Source organism: Delphinapterus leucas, chromosome 7, assembly GCF_059928025.1.
Source record: "Delphinapterus leucas isolate spDelLeu-1000000601 "Yukka" chromosome 7, BTC_Dleu_Yukka2, whole genome shotgun sequence".
In the NCBI taxonomy this organism is placed as follows: domain Eukaryota; kingdom Metazoa; phylum Chordata; class Mammalia; order Artiodactyla; family Monodontidae; genus Delphinapterus; species Delphinapterus leucas.
In genome coordinates this window covers 13,890,872-13,903,372 of record NC_143135.1, presented here as the reverse complement: position 1 = coordinate 13,903,372, position 12,501 = coordinate 13,890,872, and the positions used below count along the sequence as shown (strand labels likewise).

The 12,501-nt window shown below is 63.1% G+C and overlaps 1 protein-coding gene across 16 annotated transcripts in view; it reads left to right on the top strand.

Annotated features, from left to right (window-relative positions):
• The window catches only part of DGKZ (diacylglycerol kinase zeta), a 32,707-nt gene extending 20,537 nt beyond the window's left edge, over positions 1–12,170 (top strand). For 4 of the 16 annotated variants that reach the window (XM_022592130.2, XM_089914875.1, XM_022592127.3 and 1 more), the window contains 30 exons: positions 257–365; positions 661–756; positions 1,075–1,152; positions 2,363–2,419; positions 2,819–2,887; positions 3,753–3,824; positions 3,932–4,048; positions 4,148–4,219; positions 4,490–4,585; positions 4,878–4,960; positions 5,064–5,124; positions 5,206–5,319; positions 5,409–5,549; positions 6,001–6,079; positions 6,273–6,328; positions 6,492–6,554; positions 6,655–6,728; positions 6,817–6,928; positions 7,226–7,425; positions 7,577–7,677; positions 7,778–7,857; positions 7,948–8,017; positions 8,153–8,193; positions 8,741–8,880; positions 9,736–9,767; positions 10,033–10,076; positions 10,548–10,668; positions 10,747–10,780; positions 11,018–11,117; positions 11,370–12,170. In XM_022592130.2, coding sequence (XP_022447838.1) covers positions 257–365; positions 661–756; positions 1,075–1,152; positions 2,363–2,419; positions 2,819–2,887; positions 3,753–3,824; positions 3,932–4,048; positions 4,148–4,219; positions 4,490–4,585; positions 4,878–4,960; positions 5,064–5,124; positions 5,206–5,319; positions 5,409–5,549; positions 6,001–6,079; positions 6,273–6,328; positions 6,492–6,554; positions 6,655–6,728; positions 6,817–6,928; positions 7,226–7,425; positions 7,577–7,677; positions 7,778–7,857; positions 7,948–8,017; positions 8,153–8,193; positions 8,741–8,880; positions 9,736–9,767; positions 10,033–10,076; positions 10,548–10,668; positions 10,747–10,780; positions 11,018–11,117; positions 11,370–11,486 — 2,629 coding nt within the window. In that variant the 3' untranslated portion in view covers positions 11,487–12,170. Of the gene's footprint in view, positions 1–256; positions 366–660; positions 757–1,074; positions 1,153–2,362; positions 2,420–2,818; positions 2,888–3,752; positions 3,825–3,931; positions 4,220–4,489; positions 4,586–4,877; positions 4,961–5,063; positions 5,125–5,205; positions 5,320–5,408; positions 5,550–6,000; positions 6,080–6,272; positions 6,329–6,491; positions 6,555–6,654; positions 6,729–6,816; positions 6,929–7,225; positions 7,426–7,576; positions 7,678–7,777; positions 7,858–7,947; positions 8,018–8,152; positions 8,194–8,740; positions 8,881–9,735; positions 9,768–9,953; positions 10,077–10,547; positions 10,669–10,746; positions 10,781–10,998; positions 11,118–11,336 lie in introns of those variants that run through there. The other 12 variants (XM_089914878.1, XM_089914872.1, XM_089914879.1 and 9 more) reach the window with 8 other exon arrangements.
• Positions 12,171–12,501: the final 331 nt, after the last annotated feature.

The following is a 12,501-nucleotide window of genomic DNA, read 5'->3' as shown; positions in this document are numbered from 1 at the left end:
GGGCTGGCTTGAGGGCCCCCGGCTCGGGAAGAGCTCTGAGCCACGCTCGGAAGCCAGCAGGACTCTCAGGAGGGCCCAGTCTCCTTGGGGATCCTCTCAGAGTCTTGGGCTGCCTTAGGGCATCCTCTGCCCTTCCTACCGCTGTCCCTGTCTTGACCCGGTGTTGAGGTCACGGTGAGGGCAGAGATCCTAGGTGAGGGGAAGGAAGCAGAGTCGCCGAGCGCTCAGCTAGCCTCAGCTATCTCCTTTTCTGTAGGAAAGCCATCACCAAGTCAGGCCTCCAGCACCTGGCACCCCCTCCTCCAGCTCCCGGGGCCCCGCGCAGTGAGCCTGAGCGGCAGATCCGGAGCACTGTGGACTGGAGCGTGAGTGGCCGGGAGCTGCAAGGGGCAAATGAGGACCAGTCCCCGCCGGGCTCAGGGCCACAGGAGCAGTCGGGTTGAGGGTACTGTGGGCAGCTGCGAGAAGAGCCCGTGGGCCTATGGGGTCAGGGCAGACCTGGCATGGCCACGTTTGAGCCAAGCCTTAAAGCCAAGGGACAGTGGGGAAAACAGGATGGAGCAAAGTAGATTGTGGCAGCTGGAGCAGGTTTGTATTGGGAGAGGGAGGGTTGGTCGGGCAGGGCAGGGGTGCACTAAGCGTGCTCACCCTGTGGTCTAGGAGTCAGCGACGTATGGGGAGCACATCTGGTTTGAGACCAACGTGTCCGGGGACTTCTGCTATGTTGGAGAGCAGTACTGTGTAGCCAAGATGCTGGTGAGTGAGCTCTGTGCGGCACACTGCCCCCTGGTGGTGGAGCCAGGTCTAGAAGCCTGTAGGCCGACGCCTGCGGGCCTGACAGGCTGCTGCCCTTCCAGGGAGGGCGGAAACAAGGCTCTCACCTAAGCACCCCTGCGGTGGGCTGCCCGAGGATGGTGAGAGGAATGGGGCTGTGTCCTGATGCCGGGGCTGGGGCTTCCCGGTGCACACAGTGGGCAGCTGTGCTGGGGCAGGTGCGAGGAGTTCTCTGCCTGCCCTGCGGCAGCATCCTGGGTGGAGTTACCTGGTGCCTCAGGGGCCCTCTCTTTCCTGCAGCAGAAATCAGTGTCCCGGAGAAAGTGTGCAGCGTGCAAGATTGTGGTGCACACCCCCTGCATTGAACAGCTAGAGAAGGTGAGTGTGGTTGCTCAGGCTCTCCGGCCCCTCCCCTTTGGGTGCTAAAGCCCTCCCAGTGCACACACGTGTGTATCTGTACACGCATTTTCATGTTACACAAACATCACCTGCCGGGGGTACCCCAGTGTGCGTAGTGGTGAAGAGCCAAGGACCCTGGAGCTGAGATGCCTGCATTTGCATCCTGGCTCCTCCCCTTTACTTGTTACTGTGACCCCACTGCCCAGAACAAGCCTGGCACAGAGTGGGGCTTGTAGACTATTACTCAACCAGATGAAGTAATGAATGATGACCGAGACACCATTTTATCAGTTCCCAAACTAACACTTAGAAGGGGCCATGCCTTGCTGAAGCTGTGCAACTCAGCTGTGTCAGGGCCAGTCCTGTGCGGCCCTGAAGCCTGGCTCAGTCCCCTCCACGCTGCCACTGTAAAGACCTTTCCCCAAGGACCACTGTCCACGGTGTGTCTGCAGCTGGGGGCACGTCTGGGCCGTGTGCTTCCAGGGAGGGAGGTGGAAGGAATGCTGGGCGGGTGGGTCCAGGCAGAGGGTGGGAGGGCTGCCATGGCCCATCAGGGCTCCCCAGGCAGCAGAAACCCAGACCAGCATAAGAGAAATCCCGTAGGGCTAGCAATGGCATGAACAAGGCTAACATGGACTGCTTCCCCGACCCCCCAACTCGTAGTGTGAGGTTTCCCTACAATTCTACTAAGGCTGAAGCAGGGACAGTTAGGAGAAGAGAAACCAGTGTAGCCCCGGGCACTATAGACCCATCACACCACCCCCTAAGGTGAAAATCAAACCAGGATTTCACAAATGAGCTAACAATCTCCAGGGACCAGTCAGCAAGCAAGGACTGGGTTGCCGGCATGTGCCTGAGTTGGGAGTGCTGGAGGGTGAGGAAAGGTATAGGAGGGGTAAGCCTTGGTGCTGTTTTAGTGGGGGAGACGGATACAGAGCTTGCTGTCTCCCTCATCCCAGAACACTGGGCAGAGGAAGGAAAGATTCCTTCTGGCTAGTGGAGAGGAGCGGGGATGTAGGAGGGCTTCTGAGAAGAGGCGTCTCACGTTCTCAGGGCTCCCAGGATGATTGGGGGCTATCCCTACCTTGCAAGGATACCTCCGAGTGACACTCTCCTGAAGGGGGTGGCCATATGCCTGACCCCACGAAGGGAGGTTCTGATGTTTTGGTGATCATTTCATGTTTCACAGATAAATTTCCGCTGTAAGCCATCCTTCCGTGAATCAGGCTCCAGGAACGTCCGGGAGGTAAGTGCCCAGGGTAGTTAGGGCCCCAGGTTTCCTGAGTGGGCCTCTCTGCAGTGTCTTCAGAGTGTCACCAGGGGCTCAGCTCCTTCTAGGCGGCTCTGGGGCCCAGGGAGGTACAGGGCTGAGGCTCTGAGGGTCTCAAAGGGGAAGGCCCGGTTGGCCCTGCCTGCAGATGGGGTAGGGCACTGCCTACCTCTTGTGCCTCCCAGTTCTCTCTGTACTTCCTCTGAGCCCCGACCTCCAGGCCACGGGGAGAAGTCTTCAGCCCCTTCTCACACACAGGACTGCAGAGAGCATCCTGCAGCCCCTGCCCCTCACTGTTGATATATTGAGGGGCACAGGCCACGTTCAAAGCTTCCACCCCTCACTTACTCCGGTGACGCTTCTCTCCTCCGCCAGCCAACCTTTGTGCGGCACCACTGGGTACACAGGCGACGCCAGGATGGCAAGTGTCGGCACTGTGGGAAGGTGAGGCCCTGCCCAAGGAAGTTGGCCAGCCTGCTGCCCACTGGCCCCAGGCCCTACGGCCCCTGAGCCTCGTGTGGCCCGTCCATCACTGACCGTGGTCAGGGCTCACCCTCAGCCTGGCTGCAGTGCCCAGCCAGTTCCAGAGCAGCCAGGTCCCTGGGCAGAGCAGGAGGGCAGGGAGGAAAGCCTTCTAGAGCAGCGTCTCTGGACTGCTCTGAAGTCGCAAGTGAGCCCTTTGAGAAGCATATAGACTTCTTCACTCATTAACTCAGCAGATGCATGTTTAGGGCCTGCTGAGTGGCAAGCACCGAGCTGGGTAGCGGGTCCCTGTCCTCCTAGAGGAGGATGTGGCTCCCAGACAGGCTGCAGGGGGCTTCCTGAGCACAGTCCACAGTGGTTGTGGTTTCGTTGACTTATTTATTGTCTGCTTCTTGTCTGCTCCCTCAGTAAGTTCAGGCTCTGAGAGGTCCCTCTTTCCTCCGTCCACTCAGTATCCAGCAGTGTGGGGCACACAGCAGGCCCGCGAGGAACGTGTGTGGAATGAGCAGGAATGAATGTGATCGGTACCATAAAGAACTTTCAGAGTGCACTGGCGGGCCTGGCGGGCCTGGGTCAGGAAGGAGGGATTGGAATCAGGCAGGAGTTAGCTGTGGACCCCTTTGCAGCAGATCACGCAATTAACTAAAGAGAGTTGTGGGCACCTGGCTCAGCCTCCCTCCCTACCCTAGGGACTCATTTTACAGTTCTTTTATTTTTAAAAAACGTGCTCCATTGCCCTGGGTGGAGAAAGGTTGGCACCGGAAGGGGGCTGGGTCTGCTGCTCCAGGCCAGGTCCCGGCTGCCCTCATCACCCTGTACGCCCTAGGGCTTCCAGCAGAAGTTCACCTTCCACAGCAAGGAGATCGTGGCCATCAGCTGCTCCTGGTGCAAGCAAGCAGTGAGTGCTACTCGCCCTACCTGCAGGCTGGCCCCCGGGCTGCGCTGGGTTGGGGGTCCCGGGTCTCAGCTGGGTCCGGCTCAGCCACGCCAACCAACCCCCTCTAGTACCACAGCAAGGTGTCCTGCTTCATGCTGCAGCAGATCGAGGAGCCGTGCTCCCTGGGGGTCCACGCCGCCGTGGTCATCCCACCCACCTGGATCCTCCGTGCCCGCAGGCCCCAGGTGAGTCCTGCCCGCACCCTTGACCCCCGCAGACACCTAGGGTCTGCCAGCCACCTGGGCCCACCCACCTTGTCACCAACATCCTTGCTTCCCTTGCAGAATACCCTCAAGGCAAGCAAGAAGAAAAAGAGGGCATCCTTCAAGAGGAAATCTAGCAAGAAAGGGCCTGAGGTTAGACCTGGGACCAGGTGGGCAGCTGGAGGGGAACAGGAGAGAGGGGCCTGTTTTGGGGGATGCTGAGCCCCCTGGGCTGATGCTGCCAGCTCGGCCACCAGTGGGTCAGTTTGGGCTCTGCGGCCCTGAGGAGGGTGAGAGGTCAGATCCGAGGTGCCTCTCTATGGCCAGGCCCACTGTGAGGTGTGACCCGGTGTGATCACAAGGGAACGGGGGCGGGGTCTGCCAAGACAGGAAAGAGCCTTATGGGCTCTCTGTGTCTCCAAGGAGGGCCGCTGGAGACCCTTCATCATCAGGCCCACCCCGTCCCCCCTCATGAAGCCCCTGCTGGTGTTCGTGAACCCCAAGAGTGGGGGCAACCAGGTACCCACAGCCTGCCCTCTCCACCGAGCGCCTTGGGGGAGGGATGGGGTCAAGCTCATGCCCCTCCCCGCAGCAGCTGTTCCCAGGTTCTGTTGCAGCTTCTGCCCCATTCCTCTTTCCCAGGGACGCTGAGAAAATCCAATTCTGTCTCCACCCTTCGCCCCTGCCTAGGCCTTGTTCCCACAGTTCCCACCCTTCTCCCCACGCATCTCTCCACCTCAGCCCGCCACCCCTGACTGCCTCCCCCCCGCCCCCCGCCGCCCCGTCCCTGTCGGCTCCTGGTCTCCCACAGGGCGCCAAGATCATCCAGTCCTTCCTCTGGTATCTCAATCCCCGGCAAGTCTTTGACCTGAGCCAGGGAGGGCCCAAGGAGGCGTAAGTACTTGCCAGGGCTCTCGTGGGGATGGTGGCGGGGGCTCGCCTGGCGCTCGGGGTACAGCACTCGGACCCTGACCCCGTTCCTGTCTTCTGACCCCAGGCTGGAGATGTACCGCCGGGTGCACAACCTGCGGATTCTGGCCTGTGGGGGCGATGGCACGGTGAGCACCCCTGCCCCTCCCGGCCCGGCCCGGCCCTGGCCTCGCACTCTGACCTGGCGTCTCGTGCTCTGCCCGCGGCAGGTTGGCTGGATCCTCTCCACCCTGGACCAGCTGCGCTTAAAACCACCGCCACCTGTCGCCATCCTGCCCCTGGGCACCGGCAACGACTTGGCCCGCACCCTCAACTGGGGTGGGGTGAGCGCCCACAGGGCAGGGAGCTGGGGAGGGCGGGGCAGCAGGGAAGGCCCAGACCCCGGAGGGGCTCAGTTCCTTCCTCCCCCCAGGGCTACACCGATGAGCCCGTGTCCAAGATCCTCTCCCACGTAGAGGAGGGCAACGTGGTGCAGCTGGACCGCTGGGACCTCCATGCTGAGCCCAACCCCGAGGCGGGGCCTGAGGAGCGAGATGAGGGGGCCACCGACCGGGTGGGTCGGCCGGGGCAGGGCCGGGGGTGTCTGGGATCCTGGGACCCGGGGTGACTCTTGGTGTCTCCAGCCCTCGGCCTCTTCACAGGAAGAGGGAGTAACGGTACTCACCTCAAGAGGTAGCTGTCACTCAGCCACTCAGCACATATTTACTGAGAACCTGCTACTGCCGGGCACCGTCTGTTCTCAGCAGTGAGCAAAACCGAGTCCCGGCTCTCGTGGGGCTCCTGCGAACACGGCCCGTCAAGGGGGAGGGCTATGGGAAGAGAGGGCCAGCAGGGCACGGGGCGCCCTTGTGCGCGGGGCACTTAGCCTGGGAGCTCAGACGGCAGGGCCGAGGCCGGGGGGGCTGGGGGCAGAGCTGTCTGGTGGACGTGACTGTGTGGGAAAGGCCTGAAAACGCGGGGGCTGAGCCGGCCAGCCCTCATGCCCGTCCCTGGCCTTTCTCCAGCTGCCGCTGGATGTCTTCAACAACTACTTCAGCCTGGGCTTTGATGCCCACGTCACCCTGGAGTTTCACGAGTCTCGAGGTTGGCAGACTTTTGCTGAGGAGGCCTGGGGAGGCTGGGGAGGGAGGGATACAGGAGGGGGTCCCCGAGAGGACCAGATCTTGCCCTTCCCAGTAAAAGGCATTCATTCTCAACCCTCCCTCTTGACCCCAGCCTGGGAAGCCCCAGCAGGCTCAGAACAACTGACTGTCCCCTATTTCTTGTCACCACCCAGAGGCCAACCCAGAGAAATTCAACAGCCGCTTTCGGAATAAGATGTTCTACGCCGGGGTGAGTCTGGGGTCTGCCAGCTGCGCCCCACCACTCCCATGCCCACCTCTTCTACCGCCTGTGCCCCCTGCCTACCTGTGTCTCCCAGGCCGCAGGACCCCTGCGTGGCAGCGGTGAAGGCAATTACCTGTCACCAGATGGTGACGCCCTCTGTCTCCCACAGACAGCCTTCTCCGACTTCCTGATGGGCAGCTCCAAGGACTTGGCCAAGCACATCCGCGTGGTGGTGAGTGGGCCATGCTGGCAGGCAGGGTGGGCGGGCCCAGCGGAAGGGAGACCACCTGGGTACATATACCCTCTACACCCTCCGCCATTCCCGCCTCCAGTGTGACGGGACTGACCTGACCCCCAAGATTCAGGACCTGAAACCCCAGTGCATTGTTTTCCTGAACATCCCCAGGTGAGGAGGGAAGGGCTCTGTGTGGGCCCTGCTGCCTCTGTCCTGCACGCCCGTCCCCTGAAGCCCATTGTGGTGCCCTCCCCTGCAGGTACTGTGCAGGCACCATGCCCTGGGGCCACCCTGGGGAGCACCATGACTTCGAGCCCCAGCGGCATGATGATGGCTACCTCGAGGTGATTGGCTTTACCATGACATCCCTGGTGAGTGAGCCAGCACGGGGACCGTCTAGAGCCCCGGCCCCTCTTTGCCCCGGCCCTGTCCCCACAGTGCCCCGGAGCCTGGCCCCGAGATGGAAGGGGGGGCAGTCACCAAACTTCCTTCATTGGCCAGGACAGGAGAGCTGACCCTCACCTCCTTCTCTGGCTGGGGTCTCACCCTCCGTCTGCTCTCCACGGGGCGGGGGGTCACTCTCACTTTGGCCAGAGCATCCCTGGGAAAAGCGGAGCTTGAGGTCCTGCCACCCCCTGGCCCCTGGCCTGAGCCTCTCGCGCCCACAGGCAGCACTGCAGGTGGGCGGGCACGGCGAGCGGCTGACACAGTGCCGAGAGGTGCTGCTCACCACGTCTAAGGCCATCCCAGTGCAGGTGGATGGTGAGCCCTGCAAGCTCGCAGCCTCATGCATCCGCATCTCGCTGCGCAACCAGGCCACCATGGTGCAGAAGGCCAAGCGGCGGAGCGCTGCCCCCCTGCACAGCGAGTATGCCCCTCCCCAGCCTCGGTTTTCCCATCTGGAAATGAGGCTCACAGTCCCCCGGGGCAGCTGGGTGGGGCACGTGGCTCGGTGCCTGGCGGGGACGGGAAGCCCAGGAGAGCCCTTGCCGAGTGCTGTGTGGTCGCCCCGCCCGCAGCCAGCAGCCAGTGCCGGAGCAGCTGCGGATCCAGGTGAGCAGGGTCAGCATGCACGACTACGAGGCCTTGCACTATGACAAGGAGCAGCTCAAAGAGGCCTGTGAGTGGCGAACGGGGCTGGGGGCTCCGAGGAGCGCCGGGTCCCCTGAGGGCAGGGCGGTGGGGGGCAGCCGGCTGCTGACAGCCGCTCTGTCCTCCAGCCGTGCCGTTGGGCACCGTGGTGGTCCCGGGAGACAGCGACCTGGAGCTGTGCCGCGCCCACATCGAGAGGCTCAGGCAGGTGAGGAGCAGGTCTGGGGCCTGCCTGGGCTGCCCCCTCCTGCCCCGGGTTCTGGTCGCCCCCAGCCCCGGCCTCTGCTTCTCTCGGTAGGAGCCCGAAGGTGCTGGAGCCAAGTCTCCGACGTGCCAGAAACTCTCCCCCAAGTGGTGCTTCCTGGATGGTGAGTGGCCCCAAGGGCCATCTCAGGGTGGTCCCAGGCCGTGTCCTGCCCCCTCCCTTGGGGGTCCTAGGTGGGGCGGCAGAAGACCTAGGCCTGGACAAGGGCCCCCTTCCTCAGCCACCTCTCTCCCCACAGCCACCACTGCTAGCCGCTTCTACAGAATCGACAGGGCCCAGGTGAGCACTCGCCGTCCTGCTCCGTCCGCCGCCAGCTCCGGGGCCCCAGTATCCCCTGTCGTGCTAGGCCACCCTCCACAGCCGGGCACAGCCGTCCTTGCGTCCCATAGTGTCCGCGGTTGGGCCGTGCACAGGGATGGTGCTGACGGGAGAAGGGAGCCCGTGTGCCCGGACAGGGCTCGCTGGGTTGGGTTGGCGTGGGGTGGGGGCGGCCCTCACAGCACAGCTGTCATCCATCCAGTCACGGAAGGAAAGGCACTTCTGGCCAGAAGCCTGGTCACCTGGGTAAACGCTTAGCAGTAGGAAGGGGCTGGCCAGCTGGGGGGCCCGCTGTGTGGAGGTCAGGGTATGGGCTTGGGTGGCAGGAGAGGAGAGGAGAATGGGGGAGGGGACAGGGGACTGGCAGGGCCACTGGCCCGCCTGCCTCCTGTCAGCGTTCCTGCTCACAGCAGAGGCTTCTCCAGGTCTCCTGGCCTGGAAGCCCCTCCACCACCACCCCGGCCACCCTGCAGGGCCCTGACTCTCGGCCCTGCCCTCCCGCCCGCAGGAACACCTCAACTACGTGACCGAGATCACACAGGATGAGATTTATATCCTGGACCCTGAGCTGCTGGGGGCGTCTGCCCGACCCGACCTCCCAACGCCCTCTTCCCCCCTCCCCACCTCGCCCTGCTCACCCAGGCCCCGGTGAGTCCCAGGCCTCAGCCAGTGCCCTGGCTGTAAATCCCACCCGTAAGGCAGCGGCTCCTCAAGCCCTGTCTTCTGCCCCAGCCACTTCCCTGAGTGCCAGACGCACGTCCAGCTGCCTGTGGTCCCCACCGGCCCCGCCCCACTGACCCACAGGCAGCAAACTGAACCCAGCCTGCCAGCCCTCCACCCCACCATCCGCCCGCCGCGTCTGAGCACACCGCGGAGCCCCTGCCTCCTGCTCTCTCCCCCCAGCCTGGAACCTTCTTCCCCAGCACCCACCCTGCAGTCAGTGTGCCCTCCCCCTGTACCTGGTCACTTCATCCCACGCAGCCTGAGCCTGGTGGTCTCTGACCCCACCAGCGCCCTCCCTGCTCCATCACCACAGTCCAGCCCCACTCGCCTCTGGGTTCTTTAAGGCACAAGTTTGCCCACCTCTGGACTTCTCCTTGCCTCCCCGATCTTCACAGAGCTGCCCCTCCATTCATCTCTCAGCTTGGGTGTTTCCTCCTCAGAGTCTCCCAGGAGCCCCACCTGAAGTTGCTGTTCAACCACACTAGCCTGTCTCCTATTCTTTGTAGCACTTCCTGCTGTTTCAAAATACCTTATTTATTTGTTTACTTGTTTGTCTCTCTGACTAGAATGTAAGCTCCCTGAGAGCAAGTTCTCTACCCGCCGTGTTCACTGCTGTGTTGCCAGTGCCCAGAACATCACTTGACACATAGGAGGCACTCAATAAACTGTTGAGAGGACAGAGGGCACCCCGGGTTGGGGCTGGGGAGGGCGACAGGCTGGGCCTGTGCTGTAGCCATGTCACCCGTAGCCCTGCCACATCTCATCCTGCTCTGTTTGCAGGTCACTGCCAGGGGATGCTGCACCCCCTACAGGTGAGGCCTCTCCCTGCAGGGCCCCTGTTTCCTCCCTGGTCCTAGGACGGAGGCTCGGTGGGGTGGTGGGGTCGGGTGGGGTGGAGCCCATACGCAGCCTCACAAGAACACAGCTATGTCACAGTCACCGTGAGCCCACAGCCCTTGGCATACGTGCCCCAACAGGCCCCCTTCTCTGCACAATAGTACCTCAGACGTATGTTCACACACCGACACATGCCTAGGCGTCCGGTGCCAGAGAGTAACAGGCAGGTGTTCCGTGCAGGTGAAGAGCTGGTCGAGGCTGCCAAGAGGAACGATTTCTGTAAGGTACTAGTGCCAGGCTCGGGCTTCTTCCCCTTGGCAGCCCCCTCAGGCCCTGGGGAGTGGGGCCTCTGGGCTGGGCCAAGAGCTGATCTGTTGAGGTACGGTCATCTGTCGTCGCCTGGGCCTCTGTGGGGCCTCCGTGTGGTTGTTCCAGTCAGCCATGCCCCCCATCCCTGTCCAGCCCACAATCGATGTCCCTGCATAGGGGCTTCCTAGCTCATTCTGCCTGTCCCTGGTGCTCAGAAAGGATCGAGCCTTAGAGGAACCGCAGGCTCCAAGGCTCGGTCGTCAGTGCTCCCGGGGTGTCCAGGGGCACCTGGGGTGAGAGAAGCTCATCGTGTCTCCCCTGCGCTCCAGAAAGACCCCCAGAGGCCCCTAGGGAGCCTGGGGCCTGTGTGAGTTGGGGGGCGTTTCTGTGGCTGGAAGCAGGGTGGCCCTGAGGAGCCCCAGCCCTGCTCTGCCTCCTGCCCCCAGCTCCAGGAGCTGCACCGAGCCGGGGGTGACCTCATGCACCGAGACGAGCGGAGCCGCACGCTCCTGCACCACGCTGTCAGCACCGGCAGCAAGGAAGTGGTCCGCTACCTGCTGGACCACGGTGAGCTGTGCCACTGGGGCCCCTGGGAGGAAGGAGAGGCTGCCAGGCCTCTCTGACTTCCCCCTCCCCCTTCTCCAGCCCCCACAGAGATCCTTGATGCTGTGGAGGAAAAGTGAGTATGTGGGCAGTGCAGGACCCCAGTTACCCTGGAAACTGTCCCGTCTTTATCTAGCCCCTCCCATTTGGTCCTGTCAGAGCCCATAAACCCTTCCTGGCCACATCTGTCATCCTCTGGGCCACCCCCCCCTTGCCCCAGGACCCTGAACTTCCTGCCCTTTCTAATGGCCTTTGGGAGACAGGAGGGCTCAGAGGACTGGATGGGGTCCACAGCCAGCCCCTGTTCCCCCAGCGGGGAGACCTGTCTGCACCAGGCCGCAGCCCTGGGCCAGCGTACCATCTGCCACTACATCGTGGAGGCCGGGGCCTCTCTCATGAAGACAGACCAGCAGGTGAGCAGACTAGCAGGGCAGGCAGGGGATCCACGCAAACACATGCAACCCTTTCCCAAACTCCAGCCCGGGGAGAGGGGAGTCTGGGGGAGGGCCGCCTCTGGGGATTCAAAGCTGTCCTTCAACCAGCACAGTCCAGACCCCGAGAACCTGAGCCAGCAAGAGTTGGCTGCTCCCGAGGGAAGAGCCCCCATCTTCTAAGCCTGCTGGGGCCGACAGGTCCCTGAGGTGATGGCAGCCCCCCTCATCCAGGGCGACACTCCCCGGCAGCGGGCTGAGAGGGCTCAGGACACGGAACTGGCCGCGTACCTGGAGAACCGGCAGCACTACCAGATGATCCAGCGGGAGGACCAGGAGACGGCTGTGTGAGGCCGCTGCGCAGAAGGGCGACGGGCCGCCAGAGGACCAGCCCCTCCTCGCCCACCTCACTGCCACATTCCAGGCAGAGGGCCACAGAGGGACCCGGGACCCAGGACCCAGGGAAGGAGCCCTGTGCTGCTCCCTGTGGAGCTGCCCAGACCTAGGGCTGGACTCTGAGGAGCTGGGGGCCAGGGGGTGGGGTGGGGTCTCACCCGGCCCCCTGAGGCCACAGCCTAACCCAGAGGCTCACAGGGGGCCAGGAGACTGGACTGGGCTGGGCAGACCATTGGGGGGGCTGGGGGGGCCCTCACCTTCCCTGCAGTGGGTGCCCTGGGGTTGAGGGCCCGCAGCCCAGAGGGCAGAGGGCCTTGAGGCCCTGTGAGGGAGCCCCCAGGAAGACGCTTCCTAAGCCTCCGGGTCCTTTAGGACCCTCACTCTGAGGCTCCTGGGAGCTTGGGCCCCTCTCCCGCCCTGACACCACCCCCCCACCCCCGCCCCCAGGGCTTCTTCCCGGAAACACGGAGCCTGCTGCATCTGCCTGCCCGCTGCCCTGCTTAGCACCTACCCGGTGACCCTCCTCCCAAACCCAGTCATTTCACCTCCGACTGTGTGGCCTGGGGGGTGGGGGTGGGGGCTTTCACGGTGACATGTTTACAGCTGGGTGTGACTCAGTAAAGTGGATTTTTTTTCCTTTCCGCTTTTCTTTTTTTGTGGGGGAGGTCTTCCATTAGCGGTGGGATCTGCTGGGTTATCCTCCGGGTGGGGGACTGGACACCGTCGACCCAGACCCAGACTCATTTCGAGGGATCTTGGCTTCCGTTTCGGGGTGGGGTCCGAGGGGCTGCCCGGGACCTGACCTCTGCCTGGCTGCCGCGCTGGTCGTGGCCGGGGGAGGAGCTGATTTCCTCCTGCTTCCCGCTTCCCGCGGGGAAGATAACAATGAAAGTGAAAGAGGTGGAGAGGGGGCGCCTATGGCCGGGGGCAAACCCCCCCCTCCTGGCCTCAACTGCTTTCGCTGTTTAGG